Source organism: Epinephelus fuscoguttatus, linkage group LG14, assembly GCF_011397635.1.
Source record: "Epinephelus fuscoguttatus linkage group LG14, E.fuscoguttatus.final_Chr_v1".
NCBI classification, from domain to species: domain Eukaryota; kingdom Metazoa; phylum Chordata; class Actinopteri; order Perciformes; family Serranidae; genus Epinephelus; species Epinephelus fuscoguttatus.
The window spans coordinates 2,965,072-2,991,905 of record NC_064765.1 but is presented as its reverse complement, the minus strand read 5'-3'; the positions used below and the strand labels follow the sequence as shown (position 1 = coordinate 2,991,905).

The 26,834-nt window shown below is 40.9% G+C and overlaps 1 protein-coding gene across 4 annotated transcripts in view; it reads right to left on the bottom strand.

Annotated features, from left to right (window-relative positions):
• akap6 (A kinase (PRKA) anchor protein 6) overlaps positions 1-26,834 on the bottom strand; it is a 276,529-nt gene that overhangs the window by 165,398 nt on the left and 84,297 nt on the right. For all 4 annotated transcript variants that reach the window (XM_049596070.1, XM_049596069.1, XM_049596072.1 and 1 more), the window contains 3 exons: positions 23,526-23,648; positions 8,148-8,244; positions 6,285-6,487 (listed from right to left, as the gene is read on the bottom strand). In XM_049596070.1, coding sequence (XP_049452027.1) covers positions 6,285-6,487; positions 8,148-8,244; positions 23,526-23,648 — 423 coding nt within the window. The remainder of the gene's footprint in view (positions 1-6,284; positions 6,488-8,147; positions 8,245-23,525; positions 23,649-26,834) is intronic.

Below are 26,834 nucleotides of genomic sequence, written 5' to 3'. Positions count from 1 at the left end.
AGAATAGCTCGTATGTGATCGCATACGAGTGTCACAGTTTTACCAAAATTATGTTGTTAGGTTTTGACAAAAGAACTTGGTTTGGCTTAAAATAAGTTTGTTATTAATGTAACTTGATGAATCTCACATGATGCAAACAGCAGCTTCAAAATAAAAGTTCTTCTTTAATCCATCCACTTCCCTCCCCTCCTGCCCTTCAGCCCTGTGTCCACCAAATTACAAGACGCCCAGATGGTGGTGTTTGAGAGCTCTTTGGAGACACAGCATTTCTTCAGCTGATGCTTTGGTTGCATTTGGTACCCATGATATGGAATACTCATAGAAGTACATATATTAGCACAAGGTAGAGTACTTGCTTTGGATGAAGGGAAGGCTGAAGGATTTGCACATGTGAGATGTGACAGTTTGTAGTATTTGTCCCTCCTCCACCGTGACTGAATTGAGCACAGTGTTGTTATCCAAAGTTAAACACTTAAACTCTCGGCACTCCGAGGAAAAAAAAAAAAAAAAGCCCAACCGGGAGAACTTAGCAAAGAATTCATCCCCAAGCCTCATCGTGCTGCCGGTGTTTTTAGCGCAGCTTAAACACACTCATTGCAAAGCATTACGAAAATGCGTTGGCCTCTGAAAAAGAGGCTTTGGTGGATGTTGATGCTCTGTGCACTATGTGATCTGATTTCTCCTTTGCTCTAGTAATAATTACTGTGGTCACGAGAGGTCGCTACTTAAAAAACAACAAGGAAAAGGGACGAGTTTACACCAGAAGTGATCGATCTCAAACAGCTAAAAATACTACCTGCAAACCAGCCAAGATGAAGCAGAAGTACTAGCTATGATTGTGAAAAGACCAAGTTTCCAAAACAATACCAAAACCACAAGTATTTACATCATTATTATCATGTAAACAGCTATTTGGGAATAAATATGGATCAATATTACATTACAATGACACTGCTATGATTCACTTTAACATCATTTTGTAAACATGTTAATATTAAATAATTTATCTTTTAATCCAGATATTTCATCATCAAAACCAATAAATGCATTTTTCTTGTATAACTTATAAATGTATTTCTGTACCTCAACACGTTTGATGTCTTTACATTTATATCACTGTTATGTAAAGTTAAGTATCAGTGCTATCATTATTAAGCAGTGATGATATTGTATTTGAATTAATGTGTCCAAACATGTTATATATTCAGCAGCAGAGACGCCAGCAGCCCTCAGAGCTGCAGTCACATCCGCCAAATTGCATGCTAACTATCTTACAGCCGGGTGTGAAATATGTCATTTGCTTCTGCTCTTAATTGCACTAAAAATGAAGATTAAGAGGATGAATTATTGATACAAGTTGGTATTTAATCTTTTGTAATGAATAGTGGATCCGCCGGTTATAAATATTGTACGAGGCTTTATAATTTGATAAATTTATTCCAATTTGCCCTTTATTTTGCCCTTTAGTCAAGGTTACGTTCATTTAAAATACACACACACACACACACACACACATACATGTAGATGTTAATAGATACTCACAAGCCTGCACTGAAATCACACACACTCACTCACTCACTCACTCACAAATGGACTGCAGTGTGTTTACCTACCCTCTGCCCTTGGTCATTCTTGTATCATCTTTTTTACTGAGGTCCATAAACATACACACACACACACACACACGCACACACACACACACACACACACAAACATGATGCCCTTGGTTGACCTTGCAGTCTGCCCCCACCACCACCATCACCACTCCCCACCTCAGTGTCTGTGGCAGTAATTAGGCCATGCATCTGATTGTCATTAAACAGCACTAGCAGATAATGAACACACAGTAAAGCCACATTCAGGGATTCTTACTGCGCGTATTATTGCTCATTTCCTCCATCAAGCTGTCTGATGGCTCTACACGGAGGACAATGAATCCATGCATGCTCACTGTGTCATGATTCTTGACCACAGCTGAAGCTTAAAGCTCTAACTAATGTTAGGGAAACCATCTTGTTCCAGGTGAAACAGTTCAGTTGCTGCCTGAACAAACATGAACCATGATTATTGTATAACAATGACAGAATCACAAAGGAAGCACAATGGAAAGAAGTCACAACAGTCCAAAGGTCCGAACTTGGTAAATCTGTGAAGTCAAGAAGCAAAATTTGTGATGTGTGCATGATGAGCTGTGATCCAAAAATATCTGGCAGATTTCTAGCTACAAGTAAAATATCTGCTGAACATGTAATCTCATAAGAATCTCCTTTTACTTTTAGGATGCATCCAAGTCATTTTGATGGTCAGTATTCAAAAACCTGTCTTGAATGGTTGAACTTGGATTCTACCTAAAACTTGACGTGGACTTATGTCAAGTACCTTGAGATTCGCTTACCTAAAAACACTTACAAAAATACACTCACTTGAGTCTCTTAAATTACTTCAGACTTCAGTTCTGACTTACACTTGCTTTAAAGGTCCAGTCTGTAGGATTTAGGGGGATTTATTGGCAGAAATGGAAGATACTATATTAAGTATGTTTTCTTTAGTGTATAATTACCTGAAACTAAGAATCGTTGTGAATTATTTTTTTAGTATCTTAGATTAAGCTGTTTATATCTACACAGGGAGCAGGTCCTTATGGAGTCCAACTTGTTGCACTGCCATGCTTCTACGGCAGCCCAGAATGGACAAACCAAACACTGGCTACAAGCCCATCTGCACCCAGCAGCATCAGAAAAACACAGATTCAGTGTTTTTACTGGTTTAAATCAGCTGGTCCGTTTGTTTCAGAGATAAAGAGACCTCTGTGGATAATTCAGCTCCTGGTAAAAACTCCCTGAATGTCTAGATCTTAAGTTATCGGAGAAAAAATGTGAGCGGACATTAGCATGTGGTGGGCTAGTGGCACGTCTCTGACATGACAAACAACCTTAGAGAAACACTGATTTGTTAAGTGATATTGCTTTATTCAGTGTTTTAACTGGTTTAAATCACCTGGCTGTTTGTTTTAAGGAGGAAGGGACCTTTGTGGATAATTTTCTCCCAGTAAAAATCTCCACCAAAGTAATTCTAACCAGTAGAAGTTTCAGCTGGTTACAATCTGTAATCCTCAAAACTCAATACCACCAGATCCTCCTAAATCTAACATGCTGAACCTTTGAATTAAATGAAACTTGACTTGGTCTTGTTGCTAATTACTTGGGACTTGACTTAAGCTTGTCTTGAGAGACTCCAAGTCCTAACTTCATCTTGCCTCAAATTATTTGAGATTCAATTTTAACTTGTCTCTAATAGCTGGAGTCCTGGCTTAGACTTGTATTAAAGGGACACTTTGATGGTTTCCAACCAAATCTGTGTCCCCGCGGTGTGGGTAGTGTGTGCAGATGAACTTTGTTAAGGCACCCCCCACGGCAGCAGCGCTGAGAACTCCTCGCCTGAGCCGTGAGCAGAAAGATTTCGGCCGGCGGATGGGCGGGGAGCTCCAGGAGCTGGCGGCATGGGGGGGGGGGGGGGGGGGGGGCATGACACATTATGAAAAAGTGTCCCTTAAAATTAAATGAGACTTGTCTGGAATGAGTCAAAAAATACTTTGGACTTGAACTTGTCTCTAATAACTGAACACTTGGATGCCTGTGTCAATGTTTTGGATGAATTAAGTCCCAACTTGGACTTGTCTCAGCTGAACAGAGACTCGACTGATGAATGCAGCAGACGAACGCTCTGGTTACCTCTGAAAACACTGGGAGCCATTTTGGCCGTTGGCACCCACAGAAGGAGGATCTTGCAGGTTTTGTACTTCACTGTTAGTTTAGGTTCATTGTTCAGCTGCCCAGAACAGACATGAACTGAATAATTTAAAATATCACAGAAGTATGTGCAGCCAGCAGAAATAATTCAGCAGGTTCACACCTCAGTTTGTTGTTTGGAGGTTTTACGGATCAAAGCTTTAAGTGCAGAGGGAGATTCACACAGATAATGAATGGACTGTTAATGTGCTGCGGCCAAGCAGCTAATGGACACACACACACACACACACACACACACACACACACAAACACAAAAATACACTTCCAATATAAGACATGCACGCACGCACACACACACACACACACACAGAGGTGGTAGCTGGCTAATGGCTGTCACTGTTGACTGATCACAGTGATCAGGCTGCTGCAGCTCTAATTGCAACTAAACAATCTGAAAACAACCAGAGTCAGGTCTGCTAGAGGAGGTGGAGGAGGAGGAGGAGAGAACAACCAGAGAGGAGAGGAAGAGGAGGACGAGCAATATGAAATAGGAAAAGGGAAGAGAAAACAAAATTAAATTGATGAAATGAGACAGAGGAGAGGAAAGCAGGGAGGGAAATCTGATGAAAGATGGATAGATTAAAGAAAAGCAAATGAAAAAGGAAGGCAGACAGGACGGAAGGAAAGAGTCGAACAAGGAAGGATGGATGGAAAGGAGGAAAGTAAGAATCAAAGAAACCAAGTACAAACAACGGGCAAAAGTAGAGATGGGAGGAAATGGAAAGAGCAAATAAATGAATGACTGAAGCGAGGGAGGTCTTTGCAGATCCTCATGGTTCCCAGTAAATGAGCCCTGACCCAGGCCCAAAATCATGGGGCCAAATTACAGTCTAATCTGACCCAGGTAGGGTCCAGTTCAATTACTGCTAGTCTCATGTCAAATATCTGAGTGGATTCAAGTTCTATCAGCTCTGATCATGTGGGCAAAACGATTTATTTTGCGGCGAGAAGGTGTGAACTGTACTGTACAAGAAAAGGGTCTACATCAGGTTAACCAGGACCCGATCTGACTGTCCTCAGGTGCCTTTCAGATCAGGCATCAGCGTAGGTCAACAATTTATGTATGTTAATTTCAGGTAGGGTTTCTACAGGGGCGTTTTGGATCAGGTCCAAAATTTTTGACCCTTGAGGACCTTTAACTCAAGCACTGACAAGGAAGATTATCTCAGGGTGTCACTGTTGTTGTTAAATATTTGCTGATTGATTTTATCCTTTTCTTGCGGACTTGTACCTTTGTGTTTTTTCCAGCCCCATCACCAGAAGAAAATGTTGGCTTTGTACGTTTCTGCAAATGGCGTGTCACCTTGGCGAGACGCCTGCCAAGCCAACAAGCAACAAAAATGTTTAGGATCTACTGAGTCATTGATGCATTTCCAGCAGATTTTTAAGCATCAGATGTGGGTTTGTTGCCACCCCTGGCTCTATTTCAAGAGCGGTTTCAGACCCCACACATGGTTGTCTTTTAGGGACTCATGGCCCTTTTCACAACGGCTTTTCTGACCCCAAACGTGGGTGTGTTGTAGCGACCTGTCGCTTTTTCTGCAGCTGCTTTTAGGGCTTCAAGAGTGGTTGTTCTTTACAGAGACATGGCTGTGTCCCCTAAGCAGTTTTGTACCAAACATTTCAGCTACAAAATGTACAATATCGATGTTTTGTAGCAATTGGGCTATTTTATCATATTTGTCTCTTACTTAGGGCGTTGCTGTTTAGATCAACTTGGGACTCTAAAAAGTATGCGTAGGGTGAATATTTGTCTTTCTATGTTTGGACTGATACTTCTGCGTGGGAAGGACCTTACTTTGGACAAAGACATACAAATAAAAAGGGGTTTTCTTTTTCTATATGAATTCTCTTAAATTGGAAAAATAAAATAAAACAGATGAGATGTTAGTAAAAAATCAAAAGAAGGGGCAAAAACAAAAAGCATTCAATTGAAAAAAGGACAGAGTGATATAAAATGAAGGAACAGAATGAACAAACAAAAGCAGCAACAAAGGAAATCAAAATCTGTTTTTCTTTCTCAGTTTGTGTAAAAGAAAAGAAACAGAAGGCCACAGATGACCCAAGAAAAATATTGAAACAAACACACACACACACACACACACACACACACACAGCAGTGACACAATGTGAATGACAGGACTGTTTCAACGAGAGAGACAGAAAGGGAGATTACATCTAATTAACCAAGTCCGGCCAATTCACCAGCAGCCAATGAGAACGGAGAATCCAATCAGGACGTTAATTGGCAGCCAATACAAACGTTACAAAGAAATGTACAAAGGACCCTGGGTAAGTGTGTGTGTGTGTGATTGATTTGACTGTGAGCTTGTGTGTGTGATAGAGGGAGAGAAGGAGGGATAACAGGGATCAACCGGAGAGGAAATGGAAGGATATAAACCAAAGTAAAAAACAAACAAAAAACAGATGGACAGAATATAAAAAAGAAAATAAAAACCACCGTTAGTTTTTTACCTTGAGGCCGTCCGATGAGCACGGAGCCTGACGGTTGGCTGACAGGTCCCCCGAGGCTGCGAAGTGCTTGTGCGATTGGCTGGTGTAAAGGAGGCGGGCCTGGATGCAGCGGAGGGCGCGGAGCATCCAGCCATGTTGGCGCCGGATCTGCCGCTGGAGCTGATCCCATTGGCTGGAAACCATATGGAGGATATCCTTCAGACCTGGAGGGCGAGAGACGCAGGGATAAACCAGAGAGAAAGAAACAGAGAGGAGAGACAGAGACAGAAAATGAGAAAAAATTGCGTCAGTCCAAATGTCAAACTAATTTCAGAGGAGTTCGTCTTGTCACACAAAAAATAAAAATAGTGTCAAAAAGTAAAAACAGTCACAAACTGACTTTTAATTCTCAAAAATGAATCATAAATAATCCCAACACCTCTTCAGGTCTGAGTGTGTTTCATAATAAACCAGATTATTTATGTTTATTTGTGTTTGTATGTCAACTTTACTTCAACCTTTAAACTCTTACTGACTCTACGACTGCATTTATATCTACATAGGGAGTGGGCCCTCATTTAGATCGCCATGTTCCTACACTAGCAAACACAGGCTGTAGAGATTTTTTTTAAGCAGAAAAAACATTCTTAAGATCAAAATTATTTTTTAAGAGTGTCCTGGCCAAGACAGGCAGCAACATAAAGTTACAGACAGACAACATAGAACCAAAATAGCTGATGAGATTACTACAGGGACATTTGCATTTTCACATCGGCCACAGTAGTTTGAAGCCTCTCTGCCACAAGAGCATCAGGAAAACACTTATTTTTTTCATGTGAAACCGTTTGTTCAGTGTTTTTCTTCATTTAAATCAGCTGGTCTGTTTGTTTTAGAGAGGAAGAGACCTCTGTGGATAATTCACTCTTGTTAAAAACCTTGTGAATGTCTGGATTGTAAGTTATCAAAGAAAAAAGGTGAGTACACATCAGCAGATGCAGGGCTCGTTGACCATCTCTGATGTGCCAGACAGCATTGAAGAAACTGAAAGTGGTACATTTACTGTTTATCAGATCCCAAATGAGATCCCTCCGCCTCACTCTTAGCTGCTAGGACACTACTTCACCAGAAGGGAAGCTGACGGCAGCTCAGGAGATAGACCTTAGCCACGTTAGCAACTTGAAATCAACGTATACAGATTTCAGACTAGTGTTTTTGGTTTTGCAGATCGCCTTCATGTAGGACGTTACTTAAAACAAAAAAAGATGCATCAGTCTGTTTTTCAAGAGCAAAAATTAAACCAATGTAAAATTACGTTTAACTGACAAGCACCTCATCTGAACATGTACGTTATGACTCTTGTTTGTCAAAGGGCAACAATGGTTATTCCTGTAATTGTTCTCAATCCAAACTACAATCCTTCCCTACATTAACATAATAGTTATTTAAACCAAACTGTGACCTCTCTTTCTTCTTCCTCTTCTCTCTCTCTGTCTCTTTTCTCTCCCATTTTTCTCTCTGGCTGCAGATTTTGGAAAATATAAAATTATATTGAATGTTTCTTTCCCTGCCAGACAGTTTTCTGCCCGCTGGCTTTTTTTTTCCTTTCAGATTTTCTATCTCTGCCTCTCCATCTCACTCTTTGTCTTTATCTCTCTGTCTGTCTCTCTCTTTCAGCTACATTCATATGAGTTCTCCTCTCTGAAGGTCACTCTGTTAATCCAAATATTAATAATGAATGGAACAGAGTTGGGGGCTCCGTTATGGCCACCTGTGTGTGTGTGTGTGTGTGTGTGTGTGTGTGTGTGTCCACTCTCTGTGTAGGAGTGCAGGAGGTGTGAATGAATATGAATGTGTGTGTGTGTGTGTGTGTGTGTGATAATATACCTGATTGGTGGGAGGTGATGACGGTGAGCAGAGCTCTGCCTTCCTCCATTACACTCTCCTTCAGAGCGCTGCGACTGTCCACGTTCAGCTTGAAACTCTGAAACACACAAAGATCATCATCAGTAAGCAGCTCAGTCCCGCTCGTTTCAAAGAGGTCTGATCGGTCAGGAAAGCTGAACAGTCAAACAATCAGTTCAGAAACAGATATGGAAAGGCAGCCCATTATCATCCCAAGTGGTCAAAGACCGCCGCTTTAACCCATCAAAATATGACGCGCTAGACATTCGGGGACAGTGTGTCAATTTATGCTTGTTACACGCATTGTGTCTTTTAAAAAATACACTTCTTTTTTCCACAGGGAATGTTCAGTTTCTGCTTCTTACGTGTCGTCTTTTTCAAAGAAACTTACAAAGTAGGTAAAACACTTCCTTTTGGGTTTACTTCCTGAGGTCTACGCAACAAAAGCACGTGCTTATATTGAGAAAAAGACATAGTTTGGCTTATAATAAGTACAGTGGTTTCTAAGGTAATGTAACGTCATGTGACGTACGTCACTAGCGTAGCATACCTTACAACTAGCACACTATTTTGTTATTAAAATCAGGTTGCCCTCATATTTTCAAGGACTCAGTTTAAAAACATTTCATTGACTCTTTAAGGACCCATAATGGGTTTTTTTCTTGCCTCATTTGCTCAGCATTTTTGACACAAACCAGATTCAAACTCTACTCAAACATAATGTCATTTAGCTGGCATACATGAAGGAAGAGATGGAATGCAGGGAGAAAAAAAAAGATATGTATGTGATGATAAATAAAACGTCATGTATTCACATATATCAAAACTACATTATGTCGTTAGCTACAGAAAATAAATTAGCCGTTGTTGCATTACGTGGAAAACTGTAACAATTTCATTACACACAATGGATTATATTTGAGGAAGTTTAAGGACGGACGGATGGACGGACGGAGGGATGGATGGAGAAGCCTGAGGCGGTGTTGGAAAACACTCCAGTCAGATCTATGAACATTACAGCCTTTCCCGATCTGAAGCGTGTGTGTGTGTGTGTGTGTGTGTGTGTGTAAGCCTCAAGGTACTCAGTCCTCAAGACTTAACCACTTCTGACATCCTGCTGTGCTGCCATGGGAAATGCTCCACTCACATATTCACACACATACACACACACTCTCATGACTCTGCTGTGTGTGTGTGTCTGTATGTTGATCAACACATTAAATGTACTTCTAATGGAGATATCAACTGTTTAATTTTCTTTTTCATATCTATGTTTTTTTTTAATTAAATTAACCTTTATAAAAAAGAGACGGCAGGATTCTTATTTTTATCTGACAAAAGAATAAATAACAGAACACACAGCTGATGTAACAGAGGGGCGATATGATCATTGTGACCGCTGTAGAATATGAACATAACTGCACATCTTATATGTTTTTCCACACAGCAGCAGCTCTCAGAGCCGCTCTGCTTCCACTCTGTGTACTCTGCCTGAGACAGGCCTCCGTCTGCAGTGAGGGATCGACGGGCGACGGCATCAGTCAACACATGACAAGGTCAGACCTCCACACCACCAATATTTATGGAGCGGGATATACACAGTGGAGACGGATGGGACGAGGTGTTTTAACCCCTCACACACACACACACACACACACACACACACACACAGGAACTGCAGCTGGAAGTTTGGGATGAAAATAATTAGGTCTTTATAAGGAGATCGATTCATCTATTGATTATTTGTTCTGTAAATTAATTGACTGATCTGTAAAACTTCACATTTTCAATCAGCTGTCAGAACTGCTGTAAATTCATTTTCTGTCCATCAACCAATCAGTCAATAGACTTATTGTTTCACCACTTCACTTTACATTTTGTTGTACCCATTTTGGCGTTGAGGGTCATGATAACTCATTTGATGCTTTGGTATGTTCACTGACTGATCCACACATCTTTTCACTTGATATGTCAAGAGTAACTTTCTTGTAGAGCTGTGAATGTTCAGATGTGCATGCAGAAGGTCATGTGATGTGATACTAGCAAACAGCTGAGATAAAAACCTGCGTGTCAAAAATTGACAGTTGTTCAAGGTGAAAGATTAAGATGGAAAAAAGCGAATAAGATTTTAGCTCAATAAAATGATAACATTAGAAGGGTGTAAGTGTGTTTTACTGATGATCTTTAAAACAATGAAATTACTTATTAAAAACTAACATGAAACTACATGTCTGTCGTTTGGCACTTACTATAAGGTTGCTTGTTTTTCTGATTAAGACGTAGCAACATCTGTGCCTGCAGCAGATTATATTGCAGCCATTAAAGGTCCAGTGTGTCGGATTTAGGGGAATATATTGGCAGAAAATGTTTTCTTTAGTGTATAATCACCTGAAAATAAGAATTGTTGTGTTTTCGTGACCTTAGAATGAGACGTTTATATCTACATAGGGAGGAGGTCCTCGACCACAGAGGTCACCCTGTTGCACCACCATGTTTCTGTGGAAGCCAGAAACAAATAAACCAAACACTGGCTCTAGATGGGGACATTAAAGTTTTCATGTTTTTGAATCAGCCACCATAGTTAATAGCCTCTCTGCGATGAGAGTGTTGAAAAACTCGCTAAACACCTCTTGAACGTCTAAATCTTAAGTTATGAGAGAAAAAACGTGAGCTCACATAAGCAGGTGCTGGGCTAGTGGCCTGTCCCAGACATGCCAGACAGCTTAGGAGAAACACTGATTTGTAATGTGAAACTGCTGTATTCAGTATTATTTTACCTGTTCATTTGTTGTTGTTTTGGGGGGGGGGGGGGGGGTTTGGAAAAGAGGAGACCTCTGCAGATAATTTGGCTCCAGGTAAAACCCTCCTATAAGACCAGGAGAAGTTTCAGCTGGTTGCAGTCTGCAGTCCTCACCACTAGATGTCACTAAATCCCTCTAAATATTTCACCCTGTCCCTTTAATAGCAGGTGCCAATGATTTAAAATAAATTGTGATGATGACATAAGCTGGCTTCTGTTTGAACAGAAAATCCTTAAAGTCGATGATCTCTGTAGTTTGACATGAGAAGGAAGCTCAGCAGGAGGTTGAACCCTAAAATACGGCAGTGTCGGTGTCTTGCTCTACACCCACTGAGCTCCACTGAACTTGTTCTTCCTCTCATATATAAACCTCACATCTCCTAAACCAGCTTTAACGGATGTGAGCAGATAGTGGTGACACTGTCCCTTACATATTACATTTCACAGATAAAAAATAAAATATCACTTTGAAAACCAAAACCATCAGCTATATCTCTTCACAACGCCCCCGAAACACATTCATATATCATTATTATCCAAATAAAACACGACTGTCTGCATTCTGCAATCATTACTGCCTCGCAAACGTCGTAAATTACTTCAAATCTCACGGCTGATTGAGTAATTTTACAGACTCGGCGGCCACTCTGCCCCACATAATTTCCAGATAAGCTGGTGAAATACCTCACAGCTAATAAACATAAAGTACATTTATCAGCACTACAGAAAACACAGCGTGACTGTCTGCGTCTGTGGGATAGGGCCCAGCTGATGTTAGGAATGAATTAGGTTGTGCAGATTAGCCGGGCTATCGGAGAGCGATCGTATTTCAGCGAGCTTATTCCAACGAGCGATTCGGCTCCGTTTCCTCCGTTTAATATATGGAGAGCATAGAATCGATAAGAGTAGAACAGCCAGCCATCAATCACACGATGATAAGGCATGCAGAGCAGCTCTGCTTTTATGCACGTCAGACAGCAGGCGGTAATAAGAGGCTGTGTGTATGTATTTATGTGTCTGTGAGAGACAGAGAGGGAGGGAAACAGAGACAGTCGGAGTGTGACAGACAGAAAAGACAGAAGGCAACAAGGAGAAGTGTGAGTGTTTATGCACGTTCTGCTGAACAGAGGAAAGTTACAGACTACGAAAATACCTCAAACAAAAACTATACAACATTTTCTCCAGTGAAAGACCCTTCAGCTGTGACAGCATTCATGAAAAAGAAAGCAAAACTATCTGTATATTCGTGTCCGTCTCACCTTAACGTGGTCGCGCACATGCACGCACAACGCAACATTTTTCAATGAGTCAAAGGTCCATTTATTATAGCTGGTCAAGCCACAAGCCATAATACTGTCACATTCAAAACAAAATGTCTTTTTTATTCAAAACAACCACAAAAATACATACTAAAATAAAACAAAAAAAAAAATACCATTTCCATTTTGACATAAATTCAAATAAATACTGAAATAAAACAAAACCTTAAAACACCTTTCTTTTCTTTTCGAACTTGGAACATGCCATTTTCATTCAATCTAGGCTCCTACTGCTGTTAAAGTATCCATAAGTGTATGCTTCAAAAATGAAAGTAAAAAGTGCTGTTCTCGCTAATAGCCAATCAGCGCTATCGTTGGCATGGATGACAGCCCATTTGCTGACCAAACCAAAGCACACAGTGAAGGAGTCAAGTGTTCAGCTTGTGGTCCACAAATAAGCGGCTCTTGCAGCTCATGGGCCGGATGCGGACTCAGGATTTCAGGTAAATAGGCTATATGGTGCTTGTTAAGGTTGCTGGCCAGTCAGTTTAGTGTGTACAGAGGCAGCATGTTGTCACTTCTAACTGGTGAGTTAAGGGTTAATTTCAACAAAACCAGAGTTGATGATTGTTGGAAGGGTGGAAAAACGAACCGAGGTGGGTTTTGTGAGTTTTATTTAGTTTCTGTCGACGTGGACAAAGTGTGTTTTATGATAAAATGACTGTTTATTTAAATGGAGTCTGGTGAGTTTGGTGACGGTGATTTCAGGGCTGTTTCTGGTTAAACAAAAAGGATCTGACTCTTTAACACAAAGCTCTATCTCTGTAGGGATCCTTTCATAATGCTGTCACACACTTAGAATAACAATCTGAGCCTGTCAGTGTCAAAAACAAACACTGTTAGTGGACGTACATTGATGGTGTTTAGCATCAGAAACAGTTGGTTTTAGAAACCAACGTCAACAGTTGGAAGGAAACAGGATGTGATTGTCTGACCCCATTCTCCTCATGATGTAATTTCTGTGGCTTTAAAACAACATCATTCTGACTTAAGGCCCAGACACACCAAACCAACTTCAAAGAAGTAGCACCGCAAATGCTGATTGTTGTGTCGCCTCACGTCGCCTCTGTCTCAGTGAAAAAGATGCACATGAATACACTACAAAGACTACAACCAACAGCCAACCAACACGTACAGTACAGTGCGTGCATGAGAGGAAATAACTCTCCACATCGGCAGACGGTGATCGTCTGTATTTTTCACTAAAAAGGGAAACCAGAGGACCCTCTTGGCGCCAGTTAGCCAGTTAGCACATTAACAACACAATCCAGCGTTGAAAGAACAGAGCATATTTACCGTACGCCAGTGAACGATAACACAAACCATCAGGAAACGTTTCTGCTAAAGAGCTCAATGGATAAAGAAAAATAATCAGAACTTATGGAACACGTTAGTTTTTTGTCTCACTCCCTCTGGACTTTAGCTCTTTGTTTACTTTCCTCACTTCTGTTTCTGCTCTCTTCAAAGTGACTTCATTCACTGGCAGGCTCCACCTCCACCAATTCAACATGCTGAATAAACCAAAAAAAAGCTGCTGAGGGCAAATGAGGCACAATAGTGTGAGACACATTGCACCTACTAGGGTGGCAGATGCTTACGAGCGGGCCAACACTGACCAACGGCCGATGGTCTGCTTGGTGTATCAGGGCCTTAACAGTCATAAATTCACAAGGCTCATGTACATATGTATTTGTTTTTCAACATTTTCTCATACAAATGATTCAGGTGTTTTTGATTAACAAAACAGACTCAAAATGCACTCTAAGAAACAGATGACTTCAAAGGACCCACAACTTTAAGATACTTCTGAGGAAGCAGAGCCTGAAATAAGTCAGTAGGGGCTTCCAGAGAAGACACATCTTTACATTAGAAACACTCAAAGTTAAGGAAAAGTCAGTGAATCAGCTATCACAGAAGAGAACACTGCAGTTATATGACAGCCAGCACAGAAATTAACTTCCTGGCAAACACAATGTTAATCACAATATCATGAACAGCCTAAAAATTCAAATCCTGAATCACGAGGGATCTAAAGATATTCTAAAGAGTAATCTTTGTTAGTTTGTAACTTCAAGTCAAAAACATCACTTTAGTTTTCCAAAATAAAACTGTGACTGAGTCTAACCTGCAGATAACTAACCGTCACTAGTTTCCATAGTTTCAAACTCAAACTGTTAAATGGCGAGAGCAGCAGGTGGATTTTGGGATGTCTCAGCAGCTGTGGCCGGTGGCCTAAAAGGTTCTAACTCCCTGCTCTGATTAACATACACACACACAGTGGGCTGCTTCAAAGCCACAGTGATCAGATTACCTGTTAGCATTAGCATATTAGCCTGGAGCACAGGGGTAGGACGGCCTCAGAAGCCTACCTAATATCATTTAGCTTTTAGCATTAGCATATTAGCGAGGTGCTAAGAGGTGTGCTGATACGGAGACATGACATTGAGGTTTGACATTGAGATCGTGTGTCGAGCTGCACTGATCAGAGGCGCGCGCACACACATACACACGCACAGATGGGCTCGGGTTGATGAGACATGATCTGATCAAAGAGTCTTTGTAATAATGATGATCAAATTGTCTCCATTCAGACAGAGCTGAGAGAAAGTATACGGCTGTGTTCCCCGAGGTGTGTGTGTGTGTGTGTGTGTGTGTGTGTGTGTGTGTGTGCGTGTGTGTGTGTGTTTCCTCACCCCCTCTCTCTCTCTTTTGCTTTCTGTCTCTATTTTCCTGCACACACCTTTTATATTAAGCAATAAAACACAATTCTCTCTCTTCCCTCTTTTATTTCTGTCCCTCCTTGTCTCACTCTTCTTCTCCTTCTTTATATTTCCCCACACTCCTCCTTTTCTTCCTTTCACCTGGCTTCCCTCTCTTTTTTATCCACCCTCCTTGCTCTTCTTCTCTTTCTTTCATATTCAATCCCTTTCATTCTTCACTCCATCCTCTGCTCTTCTTCCGACCTCATTTCCTCTCACATATTATTTTTCTTCGTCTCCTCCCGTCTACATATTATCCTGTGTCTACACATACACAGATATAAACGGATATTTTAGGGGGTGTAGTGGTAGTTGATGAGGTGTGTGTGGTAGATGGGTAAGATGGGACACAGGGTTTCCCACACGTTCATTTACATGGGAGGGCCCGCCAAGATTAAAACATCTGCCGCCATGTTTAGATTTTCTGTTTTTGGAACAGGACTGTTCATTAGGTGTGCCGTAGGAATAAAAAAACCCTTTGGTTATTATTTGTTCCACTGAAAGAGGGCACAGACGGAGCAGCAGAACAGAGACACAGTGAAAGTGAAACTTAACCACCGGTGTGTTAGGTCACAGCTGCTTCTCTCATCTACCGATCTGATCTGATCTGATCAGATCAGATCGACTGATCAATCATTTCCCCAGTGCCTTAAACTTTGCTGCTCAGGAATAAAGAGTTCCAACTGTGCTGCATTCACTGCCCAGCTAAAACCTCCCATAGCACACTGGAGAAATCTGTACTTGTCAAGTTGTTCTGGTGGTTTTTCTGACCATTAGCTGCTAGCTAAACATCAGCCCTCCAGGAGTCACTTCCTTATAGTAACACTTCAGGTTTGAAAGACGTGACTTCTCAATGTAGGCTTACCTGTAGCTAATGCTAGCTGGATCCAGACACTTCTATAATAAGACAACTTTCAAGTTACCAGAAGACCGGTTTCTCCAAATTTAACAGAATCTGGCCTCCTCCACCTGCACTCATGTGAAAAGCTAAATCTGCACTAAACTCCAGATGAGACAGCAAACAAGCCACATTCCAAACTGTCAAAGAAACAGAGCTTTACTGGGATTATTAACTGCACTGTAATATCTGTCTGGATCCTTCCTGACAAGATGATGACTGTGATCAACAGTTTTATAGTTTGTCTACCAAAAGATGACAAGATATCCTGTTTTCCAGTAATTCAGACAAGCGGATCCCAACTGGAAGGTTGCTGTCTAAAAGTGGGTTGCAGGTTCATTTTGAAGCGAGTGAGAACAAAAATATGGATTTTTATTTGTCAGAATAAAACAAAAGATGTGCAGTATCTGTGTAATATTTTGACAGTTTCTTTTATTTTGAAAGTCAGTGACACAAGTGTAACCTTTGACCCCGACGTGGAGGACTCCAGCCATGAAACTCTGCAGCCCGAGGATGAGGTGGCAGCCTACATGGAGCTCAAGACACCCAAGGAGGATCCTTTGGAGGTTTGATGGTGGTGGAAGGAGCATGCTAACATGTTTCCTAACCTGGCAGTGATTGAATGTTTTCACCATCCAGTCAAAGAGACGTCTCCTCCGCTGTATTTGGAATTCAAGAACGGAGAACCCAACAGGTGTGGGCGGGCGTGGCTTTGATTTTGACATAATGACGGGTAACAGGTACAGCATTTTCAAAAATGGACCTGTGCAGGACTCTGATTTGAACTAATGACTAAGGAGAAATCTGGACCCCTATCTTTACCAGTTGGGAAACACTGGTTCTGACGTTTCTGTACGTTTTCACAGATAATCTGCATCTTCAGAATTCGTCAGTTTAGCGTGGAGGTCGTCTAAGACCCTCTCACACCTCTTTATCTCTCCCTCTCTGTCTGCCCCCTCATGTTGCCACCAATAGTGTGTTGATGCTGGTAATGGGATTCAAAGGCCTGGATCGCCCATCAGACCCAATCAATAGGCCTTTCATTGGCCGCCATCTCTCAGCGCCTTACAAAGAGCAGCCTGTGTGTGTGTGTGTGTGTGTGTGTGTGTGTGTGTGTGTGTGTGTGTGTGTTAGCATCCTCTCGCCTCACTGATCTCCCCGGGGTTCCGGAAAGACCTGTGCTTATTCGCTCCACGCGCCCTAAAACACACATATAGACACACACATACACACACACACACACACACACACACACATAGAAATATACACGCACACACATGCCAGCTGGACCAAATATTCAATTGGGAGAGCAGCTCCACTCCACCCACTGCTGCCCTGGAGCTGTGTGTGTTTGTGTGTGTTAGAGAAAGCAATATAGAGAAAGAGAGAGAGTAACAGAGTGTGCGAGTGTGTGAGAGAGAAAGAAATAAAAAAACAAAAGAAAGAGACAGAGAGAGGGAAAGAGAGAAAAACAAAAAACAGGAATGAGAGAAAGAAAAATAAACCCTTAAAATTACATTTGTATAAACCCCTTTTCCTAACTAAGGAATGATTTAAAGATAAATCTGGTGAAATATGTTATTCTTACAAATCGCATGACTAAGAATTATCTGCCAACCAGTGTAGTGTGTGTCTATAACCTGAAACACAACTCTGTACCATTGAGCTTCACTTCGTCACTAGATGACATGTTCCTTCATCACCATGAACACACACACTGCAGTTTAATTTGACTGAGTCCCACATACACCGTCCTGTTGACACTTATACTCACTAGAGCACCAAATGTGGATTAATACGCCGCTGAAAATAGTCCCCTATTTTTCCTCTGCAGAGAAAAAACTCACTGTAGCTTGAGATGCATGAAGAAGCCGAGTTAAACAACATCTCAACGTGTGGCTCATCTGTTCTTTACACCTGTGTTCATTTCATTGACAAAACTATGTTCATTTTCTTCCAGGACAAAAACGAGACGATGACGAGCTACAAATAGATCTTGATAATAAAAACTAAGACAAGATCTATGTTTCATTTTCACTGACAAGACGAGACATGTAAATGTTATTGGTAGACGATCGGACATTGAAAGCTGAGAACGGCCGTGCTTGTAATTATCTTCAGATGCAGCATGAGGAACAGGCTGGTAAACTCCAGTAAATAGTCTGCACCATGATGTTCCGCTAGCCAGCAGAGACAGTCAGAGTGGAGCAGCGTCAGCCGTTGGTGCAAGTTGTGAGCTGTAATTCAGCAGTAAATTATCAGCTATGTGTGTCTGACTGTGGATGGTGGAGCTGCTGAATGGATTCGTGGAGTTTGTTAGCTGCAGCGGTGGCTGTTAGCAGCTAGCTCTGCTTGTTAATCGCTGAACGGCAGTGGAGCAAGCGGCCACCGGCCACCAAACTTCAGATCAGTTGATCCCGATAAGACTGCACCCAAATCTGGACTGTCTCAGGAAGGTTTGTGGGTTGATGGTGTTTGACAGGCAGGTAGGAGGCTCAGTTATCTGTGAGTGTAGCTGTGCTGTAAGTAAACAGTCTGAACTCAGATCAGTTTTCTCTGACAGAGATGAAAGTTTAGTTTGAATCACCAACTCTGTGAGAGGACACCAGTTTAAACCTCCAGACTAACATGTTGCACATGAAGAAACAAGTTATGTTTCTGCTTCTTAACAGTCACATGGATAAGTCAGAGTTTACAATGAACCTGGGGACAAATCCTAGTTGGCTCACATTAGTTATTTGTTGAGAGCATAAATACAGAGATGTTGAGCTTTTCAAATGATGATCAGTAAGTGTGTGCTTGTAAATCAGCCCTTAAACCTGTCACACACTGCTGGAGACATGACACACACATTATTTTATACAACCTGTCACCTTGATTCTAATTTCTGAGACATGAATTAGCCTCACTGAACTAGTTTAAAGATTAAAAAAATATATTGAAAACATCAGGACTAAACATTGACTAAAACGATTTGATTTTTTGTCGACTAAAACTATGAAGGATAAAAACGAGTACAGTGTGAATTAAACTAACAAGAATTTTCGTCTCAAGACTAAATGGAAAATAGCTGTAATAACACTGCTTTACAGCTGATTTAACAGTTGTTTTTCTTTATTCGGACAAGTCTTTAGAGACAGATTAGGACACTGTCGGGGTTATGGACGTTTCATTTGTTGCCACAAAGACCAGACTTCAAAACCACGCAAAGACAAACAGATCAAGGGGGAGGAGGAGCCTCCGAAAGACAAACAGAAACTAGGATATTTACATATTTTAATTTAGCAGGCACTTTGTGAGTTTTGGTTAAGTTCAGGGAAAGACTGTGGTCTTAGTTAAATACTGAAAGAGTCAACAATGGTTTGAAGCATGACACATGTTAACTTATCAAAACTACATTATTTCCCCCACCCCTTCGCCAAAGTGCTTTAGTCGCCCAAACCTAACAACACATGGGACTCAGGACGTGAACCCCACTGTCCAACTCATCCTCCTTGTGAATTCTGCAGGACAAAAATGTCAAAGTGCCAGAACGGGAGTAGCAGTGCCAGTGATCATAATCGAGTCAGAGGTTAAATTTCCTCAGAAATGCTTCAGCAGAGCAGATGAGTCAAATGTAAACAGAGAGATATAAGACAGAGAGAAGCAGAGACAGATAAGGAGACAGACAAAGAGAAAACCTGCCTCTCTGCAGCAATCAACAAAACACACACACACAATCATACAGCCAAGCAGGCACTTATAACTACAAAGTGTAAGTGTGACTATCGACGCAGACACACAAACACAGAGTCAGTTAGCTAACACGCTATCAACAGCGCAGCAGTTCAAAGTCCTATTAGCGATGCTTTTTCATCCTCTTGTGCTTTATTTAACGAGACGCGCCAATTAAGAGCCCGGAATTCTAATTGAAGCTAACCGCCGCTAACGTTAGCACTGCTGGCACCCACAACAAAGTCAACACGTGTAAACAAACCAACAAACAAACACACACACAGCAGAAATAAATATCTGGATAAGACAACTCTGTGTGTGTGTGTGTGTGTGTGTGTGTGTGTGTGTGTGTGTGTGTGTGTGTGTGTGTGTGTGTGGATCCGTGTGCATGATGCTGTTCTTCAGGGACGGATATGGAGATGCTGATTTGGAAATCTGTCTAGGAACATGCAAATGAATGCAAATAGCACCTCTGTGTGTGTGTGTGTGTGTGTGTGTGTGTGTGTGTGCTCGCGCACATGTGTGTGTGTGCAGCTAAAACACATGCCTACTGTTGTGCATATATGTTTGCATTTGCACGCTTCTATGCAAATACAATCTGTTTGTTTGTCTTAGTGTAAGAAAGAGAGAGAGAGAGTGTGTGTGTGTGTGTGTGTGTGTGTGTGTGTGTGTGTGTGTGTGTGTGTGTGTGCGTGCGCGCACCAAGCATTGTGCATCAGTTGGTTTCTACATTCACATGTGATGTCTGTGTGTGTTCATGTCTCATTTCCTTGTACTCTTGAATGCATTTTTGATGAGTGCTTCTGTGTGTGTGTGTGTGTGTGCATGTGTGAAGCCCATATGTTTGCCATAAAGAGTGTGAGTAATTGCCAAAGTGCTTCTCATCCATGTGTGTGTGTGTGTGTGTGTGTGTGTGTGTGTGTTCACACACTCAGTGATCTATAGGCGGCGGGTTGTTTTAGAGGATGTGTGTATAAATTAAACAAAACACGAGGAGAGTTATTTGATTTTTTTCTATTTAGCAGAATAAATAAATGAAGACAGAGAGATAAAAAAGAGACAAAAAAAGCCAAGAAGAAAAAAGAAAAGGAGGAGAGCAGATGGTGAGAAAATAACAAACAGATAAAATGGCAGCAGAAAGAAAGAAAAAAAGAAAGGATGAGAGGAGACGGTGAAACAGACGGAGGAAGAGAAAGAGACGCAGATGAAAACAAATTGGAACAAAAAAAGAGGAATCAGGATAAAAGCAGTGAAGATGAAATGGGAGTTGGTCTGTGTTCACCCTCAGCTCACTGTTATTTTCCCATCATGCCTCTCTCTCTCACATCATCGCTCTGTGGCTGCAGGACGCAGTAACTGCTGACCTTTGACCTTCACAGGAAAGATCTGCACCTCCCTGTTAACCTCAATACTTTCTACTTTTCTAATCCTTCTCTTTATCTCAGAGGCAAATATTGTTCTTCTGACTCCGCTACATGTATTTACTTTGCAGATTTAGATTAATACAAAATGTAAATCAACCAGTATGTTATAGTATATAATTCATATTACATTTGTTTCACAGACATGAGGAGCATCGTCATTCTTTTATCTTTTGTATCGTCACTATATGTATTCCTGTATACTTGTTCTTGGCTCTGTGTGCACTGAGAGCTGCTGTGTCCTCATATTTGGACAATAAAGGTGAAGCTCCTTCCTTATTAAATAAAAAACACACAAACACCTACTAACAGCAGGAAATATGGCTGGGCGATAAAAAATAAAAAAATATATTGTGATACACAATATATACCTAGATATTTTGAAATCTCCTCTAAACTACCACAGATCAGTAAAATACAAAATTAATTAATAAACTACAGTTACAATAAAGTGAATTAAAGTACTGTTGTAATAAATCGACGAAGTTTGGTATAATAAAGATAAATTAAGTACTCTTTTCATAGAAGTAGTGTCATAATAAAGTTAACTGAATTCAAATAAAGTATTGTTATAATGAAATAAATCAAAGCAGAACCACTGGTGCTTTTATTTTGAACTAGAAGCATCTGGTCAACAGTCAGCTGTTAGTAGTTAACGGAAAGTTAAACTGTTACAGCGACACCATTAAACGGGGGTTTATAGAACGGGGTCCCATCTCCAATGCTGTATCCTGGTCTCTTCATACATCCATGACTGTCCTGTTGCTCAAATTACAGACCGTACTTGTGTATTTTTACATGCCGCCACTCATGCTGCCACCGTAGACACACAGAGAAAAGAAGCAGAGCAAGGGACAGTCCCGCCCCTTTCTCTCTCTCAAACTCGGACCAAACTCAGATCAAACAGCAAAACAAGGCAGTGCTGATCACATATATAAATCAAGACTGTATGACTGCGCTGCCTGGTTCTTACCTAAAATGTTGTACAAACATATTTTTGTGTTGTGTTTAGCTGTAATAGTGAGAATCTTTGTTGTTAGTTAGTTTTGTTGTCTGTTCCTAGTTCACAGTAAGAAAGCTTTTATGTGCTCGGCTCCTCTCAGTCAGAATAACCTGAAAAAAGAGCTGAAGCTACATGAACAGTTCTCTCCGCCTGATTGTAAAGCTCTCATAAGCACAAGGATGAACGAGTCAGTTGGTTCTTGTCATTGTGTGTAGGTGTTCTAATATTTCTACATGTTACTGTGAATATTTCATGTTTTTTATTGTGTCGTTTTTTGGCTGTAACTTTCTGTGTGCTGCTGTCTTTGCCAGGTCTCCCTTGTAAAAGAGACTGTTGATCTCAACAAGACTTACCTGGTCAAATATGGGTTAAATTAAAAAACAAATAAATACATTTGTACACAGGAAGTGGGCCCCATACTGTTTCCTGCACATTGAAAACAGATCAAATGCTAAAACTAAGCAGCACTGATTAAATATGAACTGATATTCTGTCACTGAGTTGATTATTTCTCACCTCAAATTTTTTCGGGAATATGTTTTAGCTTACTGTTTAGCTGTAATATAAGATCATCGGCTGCCACTGATCTGGACGTGTTCGTATTAATTTTAATTTATATACTTTATTAATCCCCCTGAGTGGAAATTCAATTTTTTCACTCCGTTGTCATTAACACACAGGTCGGAAATACACACACATGCACAAACAGGACCTATACATGCACAAAGTGGAGAGATGTCATGGCCTTATGCCAGCCACCAGCGGGAGCATTAATTGGTCTGGTGCGGCGCAGTGCATTCTGGTAGTTGTAGGTTTTCTCTCTCTTTAGCAAAAAATAGTCCTTTGTCTCTGTTTTATTTGGTTCAGTTTGGTCCAATTTCAAAAGTATTTGCATCTTTCTGCTGCAGAGACGTCCGAGTTTTACTAAAAGGCCATCTTTCTATCAGTGAAGTACCTCTTTAAATAGAGTCCATGTTCAAACAGGTGAGAGTGGCAGGTGAGGTGTGTGTGTTTGTGTGTGTTTGTGTGTGGGCATATCCACATGCATGTATGCAAATATGTGCTCATACATCTGTGTGTGTGTAATTAACGTGATTGTAGCACTAGTGTACATTTATACCTGAATGTATATGAGCTTTGAATGTCTGTATGTGTGTGTGTGTGTGTGTGTGTGTGTGTGTGTGTGTGTGTGTGTGCGTGTGTGTGTGTGCGCGCTGTTGTCTTGGTGTCTTTGTTTTTCCAGATGTTTACAGAGTGAGGACATTTTGTCCAGTGGGCTGCTTGAGGGTTGAGACTTGGTTTTAAGTTTGGTGTAAGAATCAGGTAAAGGTTTCTGTGAGGCGTTCAGGGACTGTGTTATGTAAATGAGGGTCCTCCTAAGTATAAAACAACATTAGTGTGTGTGTGTGTGTGTGTGTGTGTGTGTGTGTGTGTGTGTGTTCTCACCAGGTGTGTGTCCAGGTACACCCTCAGGCTGTCCAGATCCTGTCTGGGCTGCGTCCAGTTTTCGGTGCTGTCCAGCGCCTCCTGCAGCCACGAGATGAACCCGTCCAACTGCTGCACGAAACACTGGGGACCAGAGAGGCACAGGGACACGAACAGAGGCAGGATTTAGATCATTTAAAAAATATATAATAGCAGCATGAATAAACACCGCTGTCCAGAGCCTGCTGGAGTCACATCAAAACAACACAACACACACAGGAAACACTGCCGAGGACGGAGAGAATGATGGAAAGCGTAAAAAAGAAAAGCATACAGTCGGAGAGTCGAAAGAAGAACAAGGTGAGAAAGGAATCCAACAGGTAACGGCATTCAACAGGAAGAGAAACAGAGCAACAGATTGGAAGGAGGAGAGGATGAGAGAAGAATAAAAACAGAGGAGAGGAGCGGCTGGACAGTGTTTCAGAGCTGATTCCAGATGAATTAATTCAAGGACGGAAAGAGAACAAAAACGAGACCCGCAGGACGTAACAGGTAAACACACATTAGGATAAATACAGAGGGAAGAGGAGAAAGAAAGACGGAGCCAGAGATCGCAGGGAGGGAAATAATGGAGGAGAGGGAAAGATGGAGGAAGAGAAACAGAGAGTGGAGGGGCAGAATAAAAAAGAGAAGAGACTGAAAAATGGATGATGAAAGACGAGAGTGAAAGAAAAAAATACAAGAGACACGGAGGGAAAATGTTTAGAGACAAATCCCAGAAAGAAACAGAGAAATATAAATACAAAAGGAAAAGAGGAGGAAAGAAAAGGTGCCAAGAGACAGAAAAAGAACAACAAAAAAAGAAAAACAAGAGGATGAGACAAGAGAGAAAACACTGTAGAATAAAAGGATAAAAGGACACAAGATGGAAAATATAAGAAGAAAAGAGGACTGAGAGAAAGAAAGAAACAGACAGGCGGATAAAGAGAGACACTGGGATGAAGAGGTGAAGCCAGAATGAGAAAGAAAGAGATACAGAGGCAGATAGAGTGGTATAAATGACACTGGAGAGTTGACCGTGTATGTCTCCATCACTGGAAGGTTGCCCTTCGTAAGAGCACGCAGACAGACGGACAGAGAAGAAGAAGGAGAGAGGAAAAACAACGGAGGGAGAGAAGAAGAGCGCTCGTTGCTTGGTGGACAGCTACTGCCATCTGCTGGCTGAAAGGGGGACGGATGAAGAGATGGAGCTCAGAGCTGAGACTTACTGACTCAAAGACGCACAGAGACAAATTTTAAATCATATTTAACTGTAAAAGAGCAACACGTGAGCTAAACATCCTGATTTCTGTCTTTTCTTCTTGATGTAAAATGTTGAAAGAGCAGTAAAAGATCAGCAGTGAAAAAGTATCCGATTCCAGTATTGATTTCTGCCGTTAAATCCACTTCACTCCTGACGAGGAGCAGAGGAGACGGCTTAAAGGAGGAGTTTAGAGCTTCAGTCATGAAGGAGAGATGGAGGTGAAGAGGAGGGAAAGAAAGAGGAGTTTAAACTGTCATTCTTAAAAGGAGGTGTTAACACTTGAGAGAGATGATCAGACAAAGGAGAAGAAGTGATTTTAAGATAAAACAAAAGAGGAGAGAAAGATTTAAGACCTTTAATATGAGCAGCAGGTTTTGTTTCTGTGCACTCTGTTAAATTATTCACCTAAGAAACTAACAAAAGAGACAACCAGCGTTTCCTTCTGTCCTGCGAAGCTAAACCTGCTGATCACTGCTTTAAATGTGAACGCCAAAAATGTAAAAACAAGACATTATTGTTTTAGCAGCAGTTCACATTGGAGTCCTGTCCTCATGATGGAGTTTCAAGATTTATTATAAGGTGCAACATGGACGTAAAAAAGCTCTAGTGTTACTGAAAGGTGGATCTTTTGGAGGGTTGATATCAATCTGTTTACAGTATTTGTTTTTTGAATGCAAGTAACCATATTAGCAGACTCATTAGATTACTCATCTCTCTGTGCCTCTATGTCATAAAAACTACAAGAATAAAATATGAAAATTCTCTTAAAGGAAACAATTTTAGTGAACATATCTGCAAAACTTTAACGGACAAATAGTTTCATTTACTTTGCCTAAAATATCCACCGCTCATTGAAATTAAAGCTGTGATTAATATTTTTATGGTCGTGAAAGGCAGTGACAAACGAGCATCGTCCATAACCATAAAGACATGAATCCTGCTGTAAAAATCACCGTCACAAACATGAGTTATTTGATCGTTTCCCGATCAGCCGCCTGAAAAACTACTGGGTTGACTTTAGGGGCAGTCTGTGGTCGTGGCTGAGAGAAACCAAAGTCAACAAGTCTCTGGTGTCAAAGTCACACACTTTGAAGACCCGTCCAAGTTATGATTCCCACTGCCAGACACAGGTACGGTTTGTTTTCGGATTAAAACGTACGATATGTAGTTTTCTACTGCTGGCAGTCTCTAAATCAAACCAGTAACAAAAAATGAAGCAATTCCTTCAGTGTTAATTGGTCAGAGAGGTTTTTTACCAGGAGCTGAATTATCTGTAAAGGTATTTTCCAAAACAAATACACCAGGTGATTTAAACTGGTAAAAGCACTGAGTAAAGCAGTTTCATGTCAAAAATTTGTGTTTCTTCAGTGCTGTTCAGCACAGCAAGGACTGGAGACAAGCTGCCGCTAATGTTTGCTCAGCTTGTGTCTCAGGTAACTTCAGAATCTTTCATGTGGTTAAAACATAAAGTTAAAAACAACCAAGATCTAAAAGTGTATTGTAAAAATTTGGCTTTAAACTGGAAGAACGGTAAAGTTATGACAGCTTCTGGCAGACAACGCAAAGGTATCTTGTACCTTGTATGTATCTGTGTCTAGTAAATGCACAACTCAAAAAACATGTAACACTGGTCCAAACGTTATGAGACATTTAAATGTGGAAATATTACCTAATATATTGTTAAACAAATGGGACGACAGTCAAGTCTCATACTGAATGTAAATATTAGAGAGCTGACAATAAGGCGTAGCTCCAATTTCATTTCAAAATGAGGAGAAATGAGTTTGCAAATTTAATGTATTGAACAAATAAAAAAGAAGAAACATTTGTTGTCACTCCAAAAATCATTGTATCATATTAAATCAAACTATACATGTCCGACAAAGTCAGAAGACTAAGCTAAAATATGTGCTTGTTGATTTGTATTTGTTTAATACTAAAAATCTATTCTGCATCTTGTATGAGCCGTTTACAAACCTTTGAATTAAAATAAACTAGAATCACCACCCTGTGGTTGTATGACTCCG